This window comes from Microcebus murinus, chromosome 5 (assembly GCF_040939455.1).
Source record: "Microcebus murinus isolate Inina chromosome 5, M.murinus_Inina_mat1.0, whole genome shotgun sequence".
Classification (NCBI taxonomy): domain Eukaryota; kingdom Metazoa; phylum Chordata; class Mammalia; order Primates; family Cheirogaleidae; genus Microcebus; species Microcebus murinus.
In genome coordinates this window covers 103,257,130-103,275,844 of record NC_134108.1, presented here as the reverse complement: position 1 = coordinate 103,275,844, position 18,715 = coordinate 103,257,130, and the positions used below count along the sequence as shown (strand labels likewise).

The window sequence follows — 18,715 nt, the reverse complement described above, 5'->3', positions numbered from 1 at the left end:
GATACCCACTATCCTCCCATCCCCACTCTAGCCAGCCTGAGCAGCCAGGAAGGAACCAGATTCCCGTCAGAACCATGGCCAGCGCCAGCACCTGCACCTGGCTGGGGACCAGTGTACCAAACAGCTGGTGTTGGGAACAGGCCTCTCAAAGCTAGAACAACTCAAATTCTGTAAGGGCACATGAAGAGCCCAGCCTGAAAAAGCCCCTGCCCAGCCTGGCCTGAGAAGTGGGCTTGAAGGTGTGGTTGGCGGTGCCCACCCCACACTTGGCTGGGGCCACCAAACTGCAAACATCAGAGCCTGCAATTGTCACTCACTGACCAGCAGCCACTTACGACTTCCCTTTCCCAGATCTCTCTTTGATTCTGCCTTGCTGTGACTTGGCCTCACCTTCCTAGATCCAAACCCCTGCCATCAAGTCCCTCCATCCTACCTACCTCTGACCCTCCCAGACTTACCCTTCTTCCCACGTCTCTCTCTCTGTTTGTAGCATCATTCTCTGAAGCTTCCAGCATAGGCAGTTCTTCCACTCTTAACATATTTTCTGAGTTGAGGATCTCAGTCCTTGTTCCAAACCAGCGACTCCTCTTTTCCGGGCAGGACATCTCCCAGGGGAGTGTGTGTGTGAGTGTGTGTGTGTGTGTGTGTGTGTGTGTGTGTGTGTGTGTGTGTGTTGGGGTTGGGTTAGGTCACAGGCAGACAGACAACAGGCCAGTTTGGCAGCAGCTGGTGGCCCAGCTGGAGTGACGCAGGATTGCAGCCCCAGAGGGAAGCTCTGGTGGAGAACACAGGCGATGAGAGATGAACCCAGGAGCTGAACCTGGCACAAGGCACTGTAGGTGTCACAAGGCTGAGGCAGAAGCATAGGGAGCCTCACCTGCCACTTGACTGAATCAGAACTGGCCCAGGCTCTGGCCAGAGTCGGGGAGGATGCCCAGCCTACCGTGGGGGCTGGAAGTCTGGGTGGGGCAGGAACTGGAAATACAGACTGGAGGTTAAGTACGCAGGCTTTGCTTCTCACAGAGCTGTTACTTACTAGCTATGTGGCTATAGGGACCAAGATCCTGGCCCCCTGAATGTTTGCTGAAAAATCACTGACATGAGGCAGGTTGAGTAACAGGAGAAAAGGCACCCAAATTCATTTAATGTGTATACACGGGAGGCTTCGGAATGAAGACCCCAATCTTCATTCTAGTGGAATGAAAAATCTGGTAGAGCCATATCTAGCAGAATGAAAATCCAGGGGAAATTGTTCATTTTTATGCTTAGGTTCAACAAAGTATGGACAGTTATATAGAAATATGGTTGGACAAAAAGGGTATGATCTAATGTTTGTAGACTGAGTGGGCAAACCCAGCAAGCCCCGTCTGTCTAGATTCTTCTCAGCCTTTCTGAGCATGCATCCTTCCTTCTGGGTGTGGGGCAGGACCCTCATGGGAATAAGGGTCTTATGATCTGCAGTCGAACAAGGAAGGTCAGATAATTTCTTTTTTTTTCTTTACGTTAATTCAGATTAAGTGCTTTGAACAGATAATTTCTTTATGGCTAGTTTTTATGCAGAATAATTTAAGGTTTCATGGCTGGCTTTTGGGAAAAGGGGTTCTGGCTTTTCTGACTTCCCTTGAGGAAGAGGGATTCCAGTTTCCATGGCTAGTCTTGGGGGAGAATGGGACTGAGAGACAGGAGGAGAGGAAGTCAGAGAAAAATTTTTGCTGCTGAGGCCTCATTTTGGGGTACTGTTTTCTGAGCCCCAACATGGCCTTGGTCAAGTTTCTTAACTATCTGAGCCTGGCTTCACTATCCTGGTATGTAAAGCTATAGCTTCATTGTTAAGTGCTTTTAAAAAGGGGGGCAAGCTGGTATTATTTTCCTTCCTCCTCAATATATTTCTCTCTGAAATCTTCCTTTTTTCCTCCTGCCACCTCCATCCCAGGAGTCCATTTTCCTCTTCCAAGGTGACTCCTCTTTCTGTGCCTTGGACGGTCCCCAGCAACTTATTTTTCCAGCCATGTTCTCTCTTCCAGTGTCTTTGACTTCTTCCTCCCACACCCCACACCTTTTCCCCATGTTTGCACGGGCACAGTCTCACCTGTCTTAAAGAACCCTTCACATGCCTCTGTTTCCCCTTCACGCTCTGCCCGACAAGTGCCCCGAGACTGCCATCTCCACCCCCTCCCTGCACTTGCTGCTTTTTTAAAAATCGCGTTCAACCTGTTCACTGTGGAGAATTTAAAATACATACAAAAGTAGACAGAAGAGTATAATCATCCCATGTACCAATCATGTACCCATGTACCCATCCTCTACAATTTATCAACTCATGGCCAATCTTGCTTGGTCTACCTCTCCTTCTCCCGTATTATTTTGAAGCAAATCTCATACACCAGTGGTCCCAATTTTTTTGGCACCAGGGACTGGTTTCATGGAAGACAATTTTCCCACAGATGGGGAGTGGGGGCAGGGCGTGGTGGTGGCGGGGAGGCGGCTGCCAGTGACAGGGAGCGGCTGTAAATACAGATGAAGCTTCGCTGGCCTGCCCGCTGCTCACCTTCTGCTGTGCGGCCTCCCCATCCTGGTTCCTAGGTTTCATGGAGACAATTTTTCCACAGACTGGCAGGGGATGGGGAGTAGAGGAGGGGTGGAGTTCTGTGGCCAGGTCCCTAACAGGCCATGGGGACCAGTACCGAACTGCAGCCTGGGTGTTGGGGACTGCAGACATATACCATATTATTTTCTTCCATGACTATTTCAGCCAAAAGACTCTTTTTAAACAATTAAAATAAAACCTAAAAAATTTTCCAATTGTTTCAATAATGTCACATATATTTTATAGGTTTTTAAAAAAATTCTGGGCTGGGCACATTGGCTCATGCCTTTTATCCCAGCACTTTGGAAGGTTGAGGCAGGAGGATTGCTTGAGGCCAGGAGTTCGAGACCAGCCAGGGCAATATAGTGAGGCCCATTCTCTACAGAAAAAAAAATAATAATAATTTAAAAATTAGCTAGGTGTAATGGTGTGCTCCTACAGTTCTAGTTGGTAGGCTGAGGCAGGAGGGTCATTTAAAAAGTGGAAAAAAATTGAGACACAAATAAGTTTACATGTTGCAGCTGGTTATATGTCTTGCATGTCTGTTTTAATCTATAGTCTTTCCCCTTCATCTTTCTCTTCCCTTGTGATTTATTTGTGGAAGAAACCAGATTGTCTTGTGGAATCTCCAGTGTGGAGTTTGCAGATCCATCCCCACAGTATTGCTTCACTTTCTCCTCCAGCTGATGCTTTTTCTATAAATTGATACTTAGCTACAGAAGCTTTGCGGATTTTTTATTTTGGCAAATACTTCATAGTCGGTTTAATGTGTTCTTCCACCAGGGGGCGCCTGACACGGGTGGAGGCGTGAGGCTAGCCTCTGTTCTTGCTCAGTGCTCAGACCTATTAATCCATTAGAGGTTGCCAAGGTGATTATTCCTTCTTAATGTCTTTTTTTTTTTTTCAGCATATTATGGGGGCTTCTTAATGTCTTACTTGGAATACTTTTATAAGGAGTGAGTGACACTCATTCACCACTTGGCTTGCATAAGAAAGGCAGGAGAAATGTTTATTCTGTTATTAGCATGTTTTAAAAATAGTGCATTGGTTCACCAGCACTCTTAGATTGTAACTGATTTCATTTTGGTTTGGGTATGATTATAAATGAATTATTTACATATATTTGATACATTTCAGCCCATTGTAGTTATTATCCTTATTGATCTTCAGCCTATTCTTTTTTTTTTTTTTTTTTTTTTTGAGACAGAGTCTCGCTTTGTTGCCCAGGCTAGAGTGAGTGCCATGGCGTCAGCCTAGCTCACAGCAACCTCAAACTCCTGGGCTTGAGCAATCCTTCTGCCTCAGCCTCCCGAGTAGCTGGGACTACAGGCATGCGCCACCATGCCCGGCTAATTTTTTATATACATATCAGTTGGCCAATTAATTTCTTTCTATTTATAGTAGAGACGGGGTCTCGCTCTTGCTCAGGCTGGTTTTGAACTCCTGACCTTGAGCAATCCGCCCGCCTCGGCCTCCCAGAGAGCTAGGATTACAGGCGTGAGCCACCACGCCCGGCCTTCAGCCTATTCTTTGACCATTGGTTAGTTCTTGATTCCCATGGGCTGACCCAAGTAGTCTTTGACAGCCTTTGCCGTTCCCATGACTAGATGTTCCAGGCATAGCTTGCACCTGTCTTGCTGGAGCCCAGTCAGTCATTTTTCAGGAAGCCCTGGTAACGGGGTGCCCCTTGTTACTAAGTTAGTCATTGTCTGTAGGATTTTTTTAGTGGACAAAGGTATAAAATATGTTTTTTTTAAATTAATTCCTCAAGACTTTATGTTGGTGCTTCCAATACAAAATCAGGACTATAGATAGAGCTGTTATTTAACCTCTTATATCTTGCATCTATGTCTCCTTTCTCTCACGTTGAGACTCTTGGTTGACAATGAGATGGAGCAGGGACCCCTCTTAGGGGCCTGTGGGGGTGGGGGAGGGATAAGCCCCATAGGAGGGATTTCCTATGAAAATAAAGGAAATATCTTGAATCCCTTCAAGGGACATTATGGTCACCTAGATGACCTTGAAAAGTAGATGAGCAACTGATAAGCAGGAGGATAATAACAATAGTCCTCCAAGCAAGCCGGAGTCACCAGTGGTTTCCCTATGGAAACTAAAAGATAACATCTTGAATTGTTTTCCAGAAACCCCATAGGATGGAAAATGCAGGTAAGGGGAAACTGAACTCTCCCCCTGGTCTTTGTTCTAAATTTCTCCCTGACTGGAGAAAGTCACACCCACCTGAACATTTCTTTCTGCTAAGTCAGAGAATCTCTGAATCCACCTATGACGCATAAGCCTCTGCCACCTTTTGGGGTCAAACCAATATATAATCTTCAAATATTAATTTATAATTAATATGGAAAACCATTAAAAAGTTTTTTGGCTGAATTTTTATTCTTAGAGTTTATCCCATTAGGGATGTACAGTTAAGTTACTGTGTGTTGTTCCTCTCTGTGTGTCATGCTACCAACTGGATACATAGTGATGTTCATATATTTCTCCTCCTTTTGTTTTTTTTAGGGATGACTTTTGTGATGTTGTGATATAATAAGAAATGTATATTTGGTTTTTGCCCCCTGTTTCTGAGATAGGATTCCTAATACCCTGTAGATAAGATTGCTAAGAGAATCTTCTTTTCCGATATTTGGTCTTTGATCAGATTCCTGACACAGAGCACATGAGACCTTTGTAATTCTCTGAATGAGAGGACTCTCTGGAGCAGAGCTCCTAAATCCCTTGGAATTTCCTGGGTGATAGGAGTCTTTTGTTCCAATGAGGCCACCTTTGGTGAGCCCCTGGATAGCCTCAGAATGGGGGCTGGTTGTCAGAGGAACCAAACCACATGATTGAAGGGTGGGAATTTTAGCCCTCCCCTCCCTCATGTCCAGGGAGCAGAGAGGGGCTGAAGGTTGGGCTGATCACCAGTGGCCAATAATGTAATCAGTCATGCCTATGTTGACTAAAAAAAACGTGGTTTATACATAAGATGCTCTAATGTAGTCAATATACTCATTAATACATAAGATGTTCTAAACATGTAAAGTATGAGTCTCCTGAAGAACAGAATGAAGTTCTACATTATTTTGATGACTTTTTTCTTTGGTGTCAGCCCGGGTTTCCTAGAATGAAACTCCATGAAAGACAGGACCCTCACAAAATCTAGTTTGTAAATGGGGTACACAAATGACAGTTGCAGGTGGAGAAAGGGGCTGGTTTTGAGAAATCCAATGAGGATTCTCAGGAGAAGGAAACTCAGGCAGCTGAAGAGGTAGTAGCAGTTAGGACAGAGAAGATGGGTCAAATTTTGGAACCCTAGGGAAGCGTCCCTAAGGATTTAGAACTTATGTTAAGAACATTTATTTCACAATGTCTTGACTCTTGGAAAAGACTAAGTGGTTGTTCACCAAATTGTTTTCTTCTGAGAATACAACTAGACCTTATCTTCCAGGCTTTCTTACAGTGAGAGGTGGCCACATGACTGGGTTCTGAAAGAAATGAGGTTTGCCACTTCCAGGCCTGTCCCATAAAACCTCCTGTTCTCCCGCTCCTCTCATTTGCTGCCCAGATATAGAGAATCCCACGGAGGGCTCTGAGGCTCCACAGGATAACAGAGCCACGAGTTCGAAGACTCTTGGGTTCTTGAATGACTGTGTGGAGCAGAGCTTCCTCAAACGTCTCCATCGTACCGTGACAGGAGTGAGAAATAAACGTTTGCTAGGGTCTTTTGTTACAGCAGCTAGCTCACCTTGAGTGATACATAGCAGCATACTGGTATTTCTTCTGCCTCTCTGGTAGTTTCTTCTCTGTCTCCTTCCTTGAATCCTCCTCTTTCTCTAATCGTCTAAAGTGTCACCCAGGGCCAGGGCTCCTCTGGCCACTTTCCTCTGGGTCAGCAAGTGACCCTAGACCTGATCTCTCTTTTGAGCTACAGACTCTCATCTACAGCTTCTTAAGCTTAGCTGGCCTGCAGGTGCAGCGGCTTCCAAACCCAAACTCATTTTTCTTCCTCCCTCCACTGGTTCTCTCTTCTAACTCATTGTCCACTGCCACTCACTGGCCACCAGCTTCTCCTTGTCAAGCTAGCCGGGCATGTCTGTGTGTTTTCGACTCCTCCCTCCTTGTCACCGTCTACAGCAGGCAGAGAGCTGTCACTGCTCCTCTTCTCTGTCCCTCACCTCTGTCCTCAAGCTGGGTGGTGGCAGCCCCAAGCCCTCTCTTCACTGCTGCCCTCTCTTCTTCATGTTACAACACCCTGGGCTGTGGCCACATCAGCTCTTGCCTGTACTTTTGCAATTGCTGTTTTTGGAAAATTAAGAAATATTTTAAGCACATAGGGAAGTATAGAGAATAGTATAACTAATGCCTGTGCCCATCCCCCAGCTTTGCCAGACTTGAATGTTTTGTTGTATTTGGAAATGAAGAAGAAAAAGAGGATAAACTGTTCGGATCTAGGAAGTGGAAACTTATATTGTGGAAACTTATGTCATCTCTTATGCTGTAGTAGATGGAATTATTCAGCGAACTTACTTAGCACTAAAATTTGTGTATAGTGCTGTATTTAAGCTTTTCCCCCATTTCCATGTCTAAGTGTTCCTCTATGTTGCATAAACTTCTGATGTAACAGAAACCTGATATCAGCACATACCCAAAGTGATTTTATATGCATTTTTACAGAACAAATACCATTTGGGCTGCTTAAATGCATTCATGGAACTATATATATATTTCTGTGACTATTATCATGAAATCTCAGAAAATGTGAAGTCATCTATCTCTTTATTTCTCTCTATGACTATATATGTGTATATAAATATATATGCATATATATATTTATTTTATTTTATTTGTTTATTTTTTTGAGACAGGGTCTCACTCTGTTGCCCATGCTGGAGTGCAGTGGTGCAATCACAGCTCACTGCAGCCTCCAACACCTGGGCTCAAAGGATCTTCCTGGCTCAGCATCCCGAATAGCTGGGACTACAGGCATGCACCACCCCACCTGGATAATTTTTTTTTTTAAGATGGGGTCTTGCTATGTTGCCCAGCTTGATATACACACACACACACACACACATTAAAAAAAATAAATCATCACAGACATATATGAATCCCCTACCCATCTGCTGAATGTAACTGTATCTAGTTGAGATTTGAATTTCTCTGATGGCTGGGGAAGTTAGCCGTTATTTATGTACCTTTGAGTTTTAAATTTTCTGTGTTTTTTTTTGTTTTTGCCTAGATGCTAATTAAAAATGGCCTGTCCTTTTTATTGATTTGAATGAGATCTTTATGAATTCTGGCTCCTAACCCTTTACTGGTTCCATGCACCACAAATGCCTTCTCCCTGTCGGTGGCTCATCCTTTTACCTTACTTCTGGTGTCCACCACACACCAAGTTTTCAATTTTAATACGGTGAAATGTGTCACATTTTTTACCCTTTGCAGTTTGAGCTTCTGATGTCTTGCTCAAAAAAATCTTCCTGTACCTTGAAGTCATAAAAACTCATATTTTTGTGTAAACATTTTATTATTTGGCTATTCGTGTTTAGATTGATAACCCGCCTGGACTTTATTTTTGTGTGAGACATACGGTAGGAATCTGATTTTTTTTTTCACATATGGATAGATAGTTGTATCAAACTCATAAAATATTCCCTCCTTTCTGCCTGATTCATAATGCCTGCTCATCAAATATCAAGTTTCCATATTTATGCAGATCTGTTTCTCGCCTCTGGATTCTGTTGCCTGGGCTGTTTTCCCAGTCCAGGATTGCGTGGCAATTGGTATGATCCCCTAGTAAGTTTCCGCTTCTAGTAGGGTAAGGCCATCTTCTTTCCCCATGGCCTTGTTCTTCAACTTTGCCTTGGCTATTTGTCTTGATTGTTTGTTGCTGTATAATAACTATCCCGAAACTCAGTGGCTCGAAACCACCACCAAAAGATCAAATAGGTTGGCGCACAAAATCTTTCCCTGTCGTGTCATATGTACAAAGAGCACAGAAAGCTGCCTCCAGGCCTTCAGTGGCAGCAGGAACAGCCCTCTCCCTTTTATCTGGGGCCAGTGGTGACTGGGCATCTTACCCTTGAACTCTCCAGCTGAGTCAGCTGCACCACTGAGAGCCCCTCCTACCTCCTGGAGACTTGTATCAAAAAAAAAATCATGCTCCCCCATCCTCCCTAGCACCTGCAACACTCCTCTAGCTGCAGCCAGGACTGCTTTGTATTGTCATTATTTTCTCATTCATCTACCCAACACACACACACACACACATACACACACACTAAAATCTTTAAAAGAACAGGGACCCAGAGCACAGTGGTTAAAACTTCAGAGTATAGAATCTACCATTTACTAGCTGTGTGACTTTGAGAAGTTACTTAACCTCTCTGTGCCTCGATTTCTCCATCTGTAAAAATGAGGGAAAGTACTGATCTTACAGAGATGTCTGAGCCATTATTCTGTGAAATCTGGCCCATAACAAGCACTCCATAAATGTCGGCTTACTAGAATTAATCTCTGTATCCTCAAGCCTAAACACAGTGACTGGCAGGCAGCGGGCACCTGCGAAAGCTTGTCTAATGAACACAGACCGGTCATAACTCTAGGAGCTCTAGGCCCGGCGAATCCTTTGGGTTTTGACAGTTTGCGAGGAACCTGGCCCCCTGGATGGCTCCTAGTGCTGCAGCCAGACCAGTGCAGGCAGGAAGCCCAGGTTGAGGAGCACATGGTGAAGCACACACTGCTCCCCAGTGGCACCTCGTCTAAAATATAGACCAAAAGCAGAGGCACTGTCAGAGCCTGGAGTTATGAAGGACCAGAGGTCAAATGAGGCCACAGGTCAATGCCAGTGACCTTCTCAAAGCAAGGCCAGGTTGGGTGGGAGGTCAGGGTGCAGCCATTGCCCAGCCTCTAGCAGTCAGATCTGGAACGCTGGGGCAGAGACCTCAGGAGCCAGGGTGACACCCAGAGCATCGCTCTCCTTCCCTGCTCCCTGTCTCCCTCAACCTGAGTGCCTGGCCCCACAGGCCTGCGCAGTTTGTGTCCCCATGGAGCCACAGTTGGGGACAGAACCACATCCTTGACACTGGGACCCTGGGAGGTGGATGCTGGCAGCAGAGGTGTCACAGTCAGAAGTGACAGGAACTTAGCTGGCTCCCTCCTGTAGGAAGAGGTCATATTCTTGAAGACTGGCCCAGCAGACCCCAAACTGCCCACCCACCCACTCCTCTCCAACCTTCACTCTCTTTCTGGCCATGATGCAGCCTGACCTGTGACCCATGTGTGGGCAAGGCTGATAGCTCATGGTGACTGCAGGCAAGCCAGGTCCTGTTTGGCAGAAACATTCACAAACCAGCTCCCTAAGCAGGAGGCGGTGAGTTCCCTGTGCTCTGACTCTGCGACTCCTCATTGAGGTTCATAGAGAGGGCTGGGGCATTGCATCGGCAGTGACCTTTATGGTCACTGTTGAGAAGCGACGAATCCACAATTATAAGCAATCGTCCTTCCCCATGGTGAGCTAGGACATCACCCTTCCACTCACCTGACCTGGAGTTCCCAGAATTCAAAGTCACTTCTTGGGAGTGCATCATGAAAAAGGAACCCTGTTTCCAGAAGGGTCTTTTGGAATGCACTTAGACCAGGCAGGAGGCATCCCCCAGGCCACTCTGCTTGCCTAGGATGCAGTCAGCAGAGAGGAGGATGGATTCTGTGGAAGGCAGACGAGCTCACGCCAGTTCTGATGGAGCTGTGTGGCTCTCACAGGGAAGGAAGCTTCCCTGCCACATTCTGCCCGGCAAGAGCCAGGGATAGGGCCAGGAGCCTCCTGAGCTATGCACCCTGCCCGCACCCCAGTGTTCCTCCTGGCAGGGTTGTGAGAATTTCATGAGTAGAAGGGGTGTTCAGATCAGGAGGCCAGAAAGGAGAGCAGTGGGCAGGTCTGGGGGGTGGGAAGTGGCCAGAACTTCCCAGCCTGCTTAGAGGACCTGAGAGGACAGTTAGACAGGGACACTCAATGAGAGAGCCACCAGTTGGGGAACTTGCGCAATTCATCAGAATTTCATAGCCCCTGGTCAGGAAGGAAGTGATGGCCACAGAGGGAGGTAAGTTGGGTTACTCAGAGGCACGGGGTGCCAGGCCCCTATCTAGCTGGACTCTGTCTTGGTGGATCCTGGGGAGAGGAGAGGACAGCTGTCCAGAAGTCCCCCACTATTGAGTCTCAGCCCTCAGACTCAAAGCTGCCACCCTCTGATTGATAAGGACTTTCCTTTCCTTTGCTCCCCTTTCCTCATCGCCCTTGCAGGAGGGCATGGCCCCCGCTAGTTGGTAGCTGTCTTTGCACATGGAAGTCGCCCGTTGCTGGTAGAGCAGCTCTGCACCATGTGAGCATGAGATAAATGCTCACTGCCCAGTGAATTCTGCCTTCAGTTCCCAGGCCCCTCCTCTAGGGCAGCTGACTTGGAGGACTGAGGTCCACTTCTAGTGATGCTGGCATATTCCACAGACAGAATGGGGTCAGGCATGGGCTGCAGATTGGGGAGGGTGTTGGCATAGATGGAGTCCTCAGGGCTGGCGTGGTTTAGGTGGATGAGTGAGGCATAGCAGATATTCCCAGTGTCCTCACCAGAGCCCATCTGCTGAGCAAAGCCCTGGGAATCAAAGAAGACAGAGATCCATTGTACGGATCACAGCTAGAGGGTGCCAGTGGGCCTCTGCATGCCCAGAGCTGGGAGGAGGACAGGGACAGGGATAAAATGTGGGACAAGGCGTTGATCCTGCAGAGCCTCTGGGAACGAATGGCTGGGGAAAGTTGCTTCTGAAAGCAGGGAGCCCGCCATCACTGAACATGGTTAAGAACAGGCTAGGGAAGGACACACAGAGTGTGGGCCGTGGACTTGCAGCACCCACACCTCCCGGGAGCTTGTTAAAAATGCAGAGTTAGGCTCTACCCCAGATCTATTGAAGCAAAGTGTCTGGGGTAAGGCCCAGGAAACTCTGTTTTAACAAGCTTTTAAAGTGATTTTTATGCACACTCAAGTTTGAGTAGCATTGAGCTAGAAGAGCACTTGGTAGGGATGTTGTTTGTAGAAGGGATTCCAGCATTCAAGGGGTTGGCCAAGGTTACCTTAGATCCTCCCAATCCCGCAATTCTGTGATGCCAAGAGTCTCAGATCTTTAGACTGGACAGGCCCACACAAGGGAAACTGCCTAGTCCCCAGCCCCTGCTGACAGAGCGCCCTGGGGAGCCATGTTGTTTGCCATGTGAACCCTTCCCCACGGCTGATTGGACCAATGGCAGCCAATCCGGTCAGCCAACTTCTTTCTTTCCCTAAGGGATTCGAATTGAGAAATATGGAGAGGGGGGTATATAGATAAACCACGAGGCAGCAGAGCATCAGTCAAGTTTCGGAATAAATAGAAACTATGAGTTAAGTGCAGTCCAGGAAGTTAAAAAAGAACAAGCTGTGGTTCTCTGTGTCCCAGGGAAGGGTCATTCCTACTCACAGTGGTCTCCTCCTTCTGGACTGAAAGGTCATCATAGATGTGGTGGGAGTCCTCCTCATCTGTGAAGAAGACAGTCAGGGTTAAGGGAGGGACCTCTTTTTACCCAACCTCCATGGAAATAAGGGGGAGGGGCTGGAGGTCCTGGCTGAGCAGAAGGACCCGTATGGGAAAGAGGCCGGGGCTTGATCAGGGGACATGTTCCTGCCTGGGGAGGTCCCAAGTGCCCAGCAATAGTAGTATCCAGGGACGCTAAAGAGCAAAACAAACTGTGGTTCATTCATAAAACTGGTAAACTTAATTTTCACTTCCAGGTTGCTGAAAATTCCAAATTTAAACATCAAACTTACATATAATCTATTTGCTGATGAAATTATATGTAGTAATGTCTTCCAAATTTTTTGAACCAGGAACCCAAATGCAATACACAATTTAGTTACTACCACATATACAGACACACATACTCTCACACCCATATACACACTCCCACCCGCTCCTGAAAGAAAAGTTTAATGAAGCCAGGCATGGTGGCTCACGCCTATAATCCTAAGACTCGGGGAGGCCAAGACGAGAGGATCGCTCAAGGTCAGGAGTACGAAATCAGCCTGAGCAAGAGCGAGACCCCGTCTCTACTAAAAATAGAAAGAAATTAATTGGCCAACTAAAAATATATAGAAAAAAATTAGTTGGGCATGGTGGCGCATGCCTGTAGTCCCAGCTAGTCAGGAGGCTGAGGCAGAAGGATTGCTTGAGCCCAGGAGTTTGAGGTTGCTGTGAGCTAGGCTGACACCACAGCACTCAAGCCCAGGCAACAGAGTGAGACTCTGTCTCAAAAAAAAAAAAAAAAAAAGAGAAAAGTTTAATGAAAAAATGTGCAAAGCATTTTGACATTTTACTCTTCTATTTTGTTTTATAAAGATGCTATTGTGATCTACTAAATTGATTTTGGACAGTTTGAAAAATATGTATATAAAAATTTATAATCCACTCCTCCCTTAGGATATTTATAGTTTGAAAAATTAAAACCAATGAGATCCAATATAACTCTGACCTGCTTACCCATTTCAATCTTGTCAATAGAAACATCTTTTGGGTATATGGTTAATAAACACACAGTACCTAAGTCCCGAACCAATCAACCAAACAAACAAAAACAGCAAGAAAGGAGGTAGGATTCATCAAAAGGGGCTAATCTGGTAAATTACTTACAAGACGCTGCAGATTTCACATTGGATTAATGCTAAAAACTTAAAACTTTGAAAATTAAAAAGTCCTTGAAGTACTTTTAGGGAGACAAAATTTTAAAATGATAGTAACAATTTAAAAAAATACCATTAATGGAAAGGTCTTTACATAAATGTGTTTTAAAAGTCTTAACTCAAAAGATGGCAGAAATACATGGTCCAAAACAGACGCTAGTACACCTAGTTTTAGGCAAATTTTCGCTGAGTTGCATTGGCTTTGAGTGAGCTGACCTCGAATCTCTGAAGAGAACTGGTCCACCCTCAGCACCGCCCAGACTGCCACTCTGGCAACGGCGAAGAGGGTCATTTGGGGCTCCCAAGGGATCTGGGCCACTTCACCTCTCGGGCCTCAGTTTCCTCACTGGTAGAATGAGCGTAACAAGCCTGTCTCCTGGGCTGTCAGGCTGCTGAATAAGTGGTCCGCTCTGAGCCAGCGACAGGGCTCACCTTTCCCGGCTCTTGCTCGGGCTTTCCTGAGGTACAGGACCAAGATGAGGACAAGCGTCAGCACCAGCAGCAGCAGGACAGCCACCACCACGCCCAGGATGATGAACTTCTGGTCGTCCGGGAGGCTTCGGAATAAGGACCAGCCGGGGGAGGAAGGTCAGAGCCCAGCCCAACCTCCTGCCCTGTTGTCACGACAGGCCCTTCCCAGCTTGCGGCCTCCCCTGAAGTCCCCTCCTGCTCAGTGACCAGGAGGCAGCCACAGGGTCCGGGGCTCTGCCCCGTGAGGCCGCACAGTCCCCGGCAAGCCATTCCCTCTCTGGGCTGGTTTCCTCCTCCGTAAAACGGGAATGTCGGTGCTGTCTCGGGTCTTTGCCTCTTTCCCTTTGCCGACTATTGCCCCTTAACTTTCCTTCTGGGCCCTGGTGCAGGGTCTGCTCTCACCTCTCCCAGCATTCTTCCCTCAACCGTTCTCATTCCGCCTCCTTAGCCTCAGCCCTTCTCTCTGAGATGCGGACCGCGCAGAGCACTGAGCACACGGCCATCACTGACAAACAGCGCTGCCAGATGGCAAGTGCATTTTAACAGGTCCAGTCTCAAGTCAAAGGAAGAACACGAGGGCAGACTTCCTTACGCCACCTCTCAGGAAAGGCGTCTGGGCTGCCATGGGTGAAAGTGAGAGAGGAAGCAGTTTAGGGACAGCTCAGGTGACCAGCACCACTTGGTGTCTGGTTTAATCTCTTGAAGCAAGGAGCTGTGGTTTGCAAAAGCCCAGGGTTCTCAGTGTGCAGTGATAGCAGGTAGAGAGAGGGGAGGGGAGGACGGAGGCAGGTCCCAGTGCTGGGGCCGGGAAACCCTCAGGCAGGGGTAGAAAGGAAAGCGGGCCCCAGGCTGTAGTAGTAACGACAGTGTGCCCTTCCCCAGACCCGCCGTGGCTCTTACGGAAAGACAGAGAAGGGCCGGAAGGGGCCAGAGGTGAAAGAGGCAGCCCTGGTCACGAGCCGGCACTGGGCTGGGCCGTCCAAATCCCCACTCTCATTTAATCTTCACTCGAACCCTATAAGACTGTGGTTCCAAACTGCAGGTGGGTGTGGCTCACACCTGAAAGTGTCTGGAGACATTTTTGGTTGTCACATCTGGGTGGTCAGGGGGAGGTTTCTGCTACTGGCACCTGATAAGTAAAGGCCAGAGACGCTGCTAAACACCCTACAGTTCCCAGGACAGCCCCCTACAACAAAGAGTTACCTGGCTCCAAATGTCAATGGTGCCGAGGATTAGAAACCCTGATGTAAGTTGGGAATGTTATTAACGCGATTTTGAAGATGAGAAAACTGAGGCTCAGGCGAAGTGACCTGCAGTGACCCGTCTGCCCCCATTCCTTCACGTCGAGAGCTGGGACTCTGTGGCAGTGTGGTAGCTGGGGGCATGTGGCATTGTCAGCAGAGGGTGGGAGGTAAAGGAGGGCTGGGAGGACAGGGGTGGGGGCGCAGTACCTCTCAGTGACAGGGCTGGTGGCAGAGGCCAGCACCGTTGTCCTCCTGGTGCTCCTGGTGCTCCTGGTGGTGGGTGGTGTTGAGGCTGTAAGAGATGACAGTGAGGGAGGAACCCTCTTCCAGCCCCTTCCCTGGGTGGGAGGCACCGCACATGGCCCAGACCAAGCGAGCGCTCTGAGAAGCCCCAGGTGCCCTGCAGAGGAATGGAGGCGTTGGCCGAGTTCTGCTGGAGCTGCCCACAGTGAAGGGCCACAGTATGAGCGGCTTTCAATGAAGTACCACATAGTCGCATGTGTGTTGGATACATTCTCCAGTCTCTTCTGTTTCTATTGCGTTTGAACATGTCATGCACTTTCGGCCTCCAATGGCTCCTGCACCACCGCTGTGTCTCCTCCAGATGATCCCTGCTCATCCACCAAGGTGATGTCTGCCCAGGTAGTGTCAGCGCCTCTGTGGAGTGCTCCTGGGGGACAGACCCCTGGCCTTGTCTGGTGACTTGACCCCTCCTTTCACTGGGCCTCCACCCAGCATGCTTCTCTTATGCCACCTACCACCCGAGTCATAACCCTTCGCTCACATCGTCTTTCTGGCTGGGCTGTGGACTCGTCCAGCTCAGAATGGGATCACAAGGTTTTCAGGCTTCCCTCCGGAGCCTAGCCTGGCCCCGTGCCCTGCATGGAACCGGCAGTGAAGCCCAGCAGCTGGTCTGGGTGCCCCAGGTGCCCGTGTGACCACATGGCAGGGCAGGCTCGGCAGCAGGAAGGGCCCAGGAGGTGCTGCTCAGGCCCCCGCCACCACAGGAAGATGCAGGGGGCTGGGCAGTCTGCATCCCCAGGAGGGATACCCGGGTCCCAGGATTAGAGGTACCTCCCACTTCCCATTCTGCAGATTAAGGACTGTCGCTTGTTCACGGCAGGTCCTGGGGGGAGACCCCGGGCCCCTGAGCCCTAGGCAGCCACACTGCCCAGCCTCACCCCCCCAAGTCTCACGTCTCTCATCTGTGCACAGTTCTTGACCCCGTGACACTGTGACCCCACTGTATGACAGACCCCACAGCCCTGTGAGAGGAGGCTGGGGGTTAGGGGCAGGGGCGAAGGCAGGGATGTCCCGGAATGGGGCATCAAGCCAGCTGTGCTCAAGCATGGGAAGCTTCAATGTCATTCCAGGTAAATGGAGGAGGCCCGATAGTAGCACCTAAAATGTTAAGCGAATATGTGTGATGTGGAAGGAAGAACCAACTAGAAGCCAGCAGGCCTAGGTTCTGGGCTTATTCTGCCCTCGGGCCAGGGGCTTTTCCTCTCTGTGCCCTGGTGTCTGGCAATGAGAGGGTCGAAGGAAAGGATTTCCAGGGTCCTCTCCAGCTCCAACGCCTGTGATTCGAGATGTCTGAGACACGCACACGAGAAGGGAAAGAACTCACCTTGAGATACCACCAGACGGTGGTATGAGGTAATAAAGATCCCATGACGGTTGTAGATTCCACACGAATAGAACCCCGAGTCCTTTACCCTGAGCTCAGTCATGGTGACAGTGAAGACGCCAGAGGAGACATTGTCCTGGATGGAAAAGCGAGGCTCCGGAGCCACTGTCATGGGACTGGCCACGACTATTACACATGACTTGTTTCCTGTCCACCTGCACCAGCTTTTCCCCTGGCGACGTTGGGATTGCTGGTATGGGCAAATCACAGAGACGGTCTCACCCTCCACGGCAGACAGAATCTCTACCTTCTGTGCCCAGGAAGCTGAAAATAAAGCCTCAGGTCAGAAGCCCCCAGTCTGCCGCCACGGGGCTGGGAGGTGGGCCTCCCTCCTCAGGGGCGATGCTCTTGTGCCTACATTCAGGTTGTGCTCCGGAGCACAGCGCTGGCCATGGCACCAACCTGTGCCCTGCCTTCCCTGCACACAGCCCCTGTCACGCCCACCTTGTCTTCCCCTGCTCTCACCTCCCCCCTTCCCTCGGCCCTCCCTTCTCCTCACCTGAGGCCAGGAGCACTAGCAGGACAGGCCATAGCAGGCATGTGGCCCCCCAGGCCATGGGTCCTCTTCTTGGGCTGGGGTGCAGGGAGGGATGTGAGGGAGCTGGAAAGCCCCAGGGACAGGGAACCAGAGCTGGGGGGGGTCCAGTGCAGCCACCCCGCTGCGTGGGATGAATTGCCGGGGAAGGCACAGGCCTCCCTCGGGAAGCAGGCGGCCTGGGGAGGAACAGGGAGCCTATGCGGGACCCTGCAGTGGCAGGCTCTGCATCTGGGCCTGGAGGGGCCTCAGCCCTGGGACTGGACCAGGGCTCCGGAGACTCCGGCTGGGCTCCACTGGACCCAACCTCTTCCCCCTGTCAGGCCGCCTCCTCCCACTGGGGGGGGCGGGGAGCTGAGAAAGTGGAGAAGGAAACTATGGTGAAATATTGTAACTGGCTCCATAAGCAAGAAAACTTTTTTTCATAGTGTTGTGGGGGTTTTTTGTTGTTGTTGTTCTCTTCTGTTTCAAATTCCCCGGGTTAGTAAGATTTGCTGACCAGGACTTTGTAACTTTCTGTTTCACTGATTAATTTCCTTTCGAATTCCCTTTTGAGAAACCATGAAGCCTCCTTGCAGCCAGGAGATAACTACAAAGCCTCACACCACCTGTTTGTCCAGAAGGCAGGATAAACAACACCCACCACAGATTGTGCCCAAGGTACTGCTGAGCAACCTACTGCCTGTGCACAAGGCTGAAAGAATAACCAATATTAACCCCTAGCTCATTATACTACCAAGATCCCCACCCGGGGAGGGACCTATCCTCCATATTTTGATCATGGGATGTATGTACTAGCATGATTTCTCAACTGCGCTTGCATGACCTGCACTCCACCCCAAACATGTAATGACGTTCACCCTCCTCGTGCATTATTCGTTTCACCTCTAGAAAAAAGTCCTGACCCTGTTGGTCAGGGAGGCACATTTGAGGCAGTCGATACCTCCCACCTCCCAGCTGACTCATCTCCTGCAATAAATCCTTGCTTCTTTGACAATCGTCATTGTCTCGGTAATTGGCTTTCTGTGTGGTGAGCAACAGTGAACCCCTCTGTGGGTTCGTTAACAATATTTCTCCTCTCTCTCCCCAGCCTGAAGTTTCTCCTTCTCACCCAAGACAAGCACAGGCTGGAAGGCGAGTGACAGAGTTAGGGGAGTTCTGATCAGAACCCTAACCTGCTGGCCCCAGTGGTCAGAGGCTTCATGCTCAGTCTTGCCTGGGAACTGGGAGGTCCCATGGGGGCAGGAGGGGAAAGGAGATGGAGACATATTTGCAGGAATGGAGATGCAGGGGGTGGTCCCTAGCAAAGGCAGGAGACAGCAAAGCTGGCAGGGGAGAGGGGAAGGTAGGTACAGATGGAGAGAAGAGGAGGTGGGAGGGGAAAGGGAGTCTCAGCCCCCAGATCATCCCCTCCCCCAGCTCCCAGCTGCCACA

The 18,715-nt window shown here is 49.1% G+C and overlaps 1 protein-coding gene across 2 annotated transcripts; it reads right to left on the bottom strand.

Moving 5' to 3' along the window:
• Nucleotides 1-1,062: 1,062 nt before the first annotated feature.
• LOC105869150 (natural cytotoxicity triggering receptor 2-like) lies at nt 1,063-17,740 on the bottom strand. Of its 2 annotated transcripts, none has more exons than XM_076003369.1 (6): nt 17,246-17,738; nt 16,687-17,010; nt 15,267-15,351; nt 13,777-13,901; nt 12,089-12,147; nt 1,063-10,292 (listed from the first exon to the last, which is right to left on the bottom strand). In XM_076003369.1, exons 1-6 carry the CDS (start codon nt 17,301-17,303, stop codon nt 10,260-10,262), a joined length of 684 nt encoding a protein of 227 aa, XP_075859484.1. In that variant the 5' UTR covers nt 17,304-17,738; the 3' UTR covers nt 1,063-10,259. The 2 variants fall into 2 exon arrangements, with proteins under 2 accessions (XP_075859484.1, XP_012616253.2); XM_012760799.3 differs by lacking the exon at nt 1,063-10,292 and adding an exon at nt 10,622-11,232 and having other exon boundaries at nt 17,246-17,740.
• Between the last annotated feature and the right edge of the window lie 975 nt (nt 17,741-18,715).